Genomic DNA, 1,244 nt, shown 5'->3' with positions numbered 1-1,244 from the left:
AGATTGTTATTTATAGAAAATTGTTTTCTACCTTTGAAGATAATCCAGGATGCCTATGTATCTCAAAAAAAAATTGCTATTATCTCCCAAATCCAAACACCAGAAAAACTACTTGCAAAAAAAGTGTCACAGTTTAAGTGCTACTGTTATGATTCCTTACTGTTAACTCTTGAGGCTATACTCCGTGCTCTTTTTCTCTTTTTATCTCAACCCAAGATGCAAACAGCAGATACACATCTTATAATTAGATTAGAAAGGGAACCCCCAATTAGAGATATAGTTTGATTCTCCCTATATAAGAAATAAGTGAAATATTGGGAGAGACTAAACAAAGAGGCAATAGTTATTCTGTTAATGCAATGGGATTATATTTTGTATCCTTTTCTGAAGGTTTTGTCACCAACTCTATCATCTTTACAAAAAAAAATTATAGGTATAAAAATCTAGAAAACTGGACCATGCATTAAAACAGACACTTTCTCATTTATGGACATGAAAATAAATTCACAATATGCAATTTAATTCAGACTTTAATTTCCAAAGCTTTTTTTAAAGAAACTTAAAGGCTGTCAAAGTATATGCCTGTGTTTTATTACATATTATATAACACACTATATAATATCACATATAAAACTACCACTATACCATACAGCATCATTGTATCTAAGTATTGTTTACAAATCTATGGTATTGGTAAATAAATCTAACTTTATGTTAAAGTTTTAATCCAAAAGAATTTTAAAAATTATTATTATTTTATTTCTTTACATGTTTCTTTCTCATCTCTAGAGGAAAATTAGTGAAGGCATCATAGAATTCTACAGTTCGCTGATCACATATTCAAAAACACCTACAGAATGAATCTATAGGACAGAAGTCTACACACATTTATCTGGAAGCAGATTGTATAAATGGTGTCTTGAAGTTGCTGTAGAAGCAATTACCAGAAACTAAATCCAAACATTACAAGTGAAGATATTCCAACACAAAGACTTGAATGATTTTGTTGAGATTGTCAATGGTTGACGCATGTAGATTTTCTTCATTGTCATCCATGGTGTGCCAGACTTCAGGGAAAGGAGAAGCTATCAGGTGAAGAACTGGGACACCTGTGGGAGAGAAGCAACTCGTGAATGAGTAAGAATTCCCAGGGGGGTGAACTAGAAAGTTACATTTGCAGGCAAAGAAAGATCCATATCCTTTAAGCCAGTCGATAACTCCTGGTTTCACAAGCACATCTCCAA

The 1,244-nt window shown here is 32.4% G+C and overlaps 1 protein-coding gene across 2 annotated transcripts in view; it reads right to left on the bottom strand.

Moving 5' to 3' along the window:
• Window positions 1-353: 353 nt before the first annotated feature.
• The window catches only part of Qpct (glutaminyl-peptide cyclotransferase (glutaminyl cyclase)), a 38,473-nt gene continuing 37,582 nt past the window's right edge, over window positions 354-1,244 (bottom strand). For both annotated transcript variants that reach the window (NM_027455.3, NM_001316729.1), the window contains one exon: window positions 354-1,109. In NM_027455.3, coding sequence (NP_081731.1) covers window positions 964-1,109 — 146 coding nt within the window. In that variant the 3' untranslated portion in view covers window positions 354-963. The remainder of the gene's footprint in view (window positions 1,110-1,244) is intronic.

This window comes from Mus musculus, chromosome 17 (assembly GCF_000001635.26).
Source record: "Mus musculus strain C57BL/6J chromosome 17, GRCm38.p6 C57BL/6J".
Taxonomy (NCBI): Eukaryota; Metazoa; Chordata; class Mammalia; order Rodentia; family Muridae; genus Mus; species Mus musculus.
The sequence above is the reverse complement of the archived record's forward strand: the minus strand, read 5'-3'. Positions and strand labels throughout refer to the sequence as shown.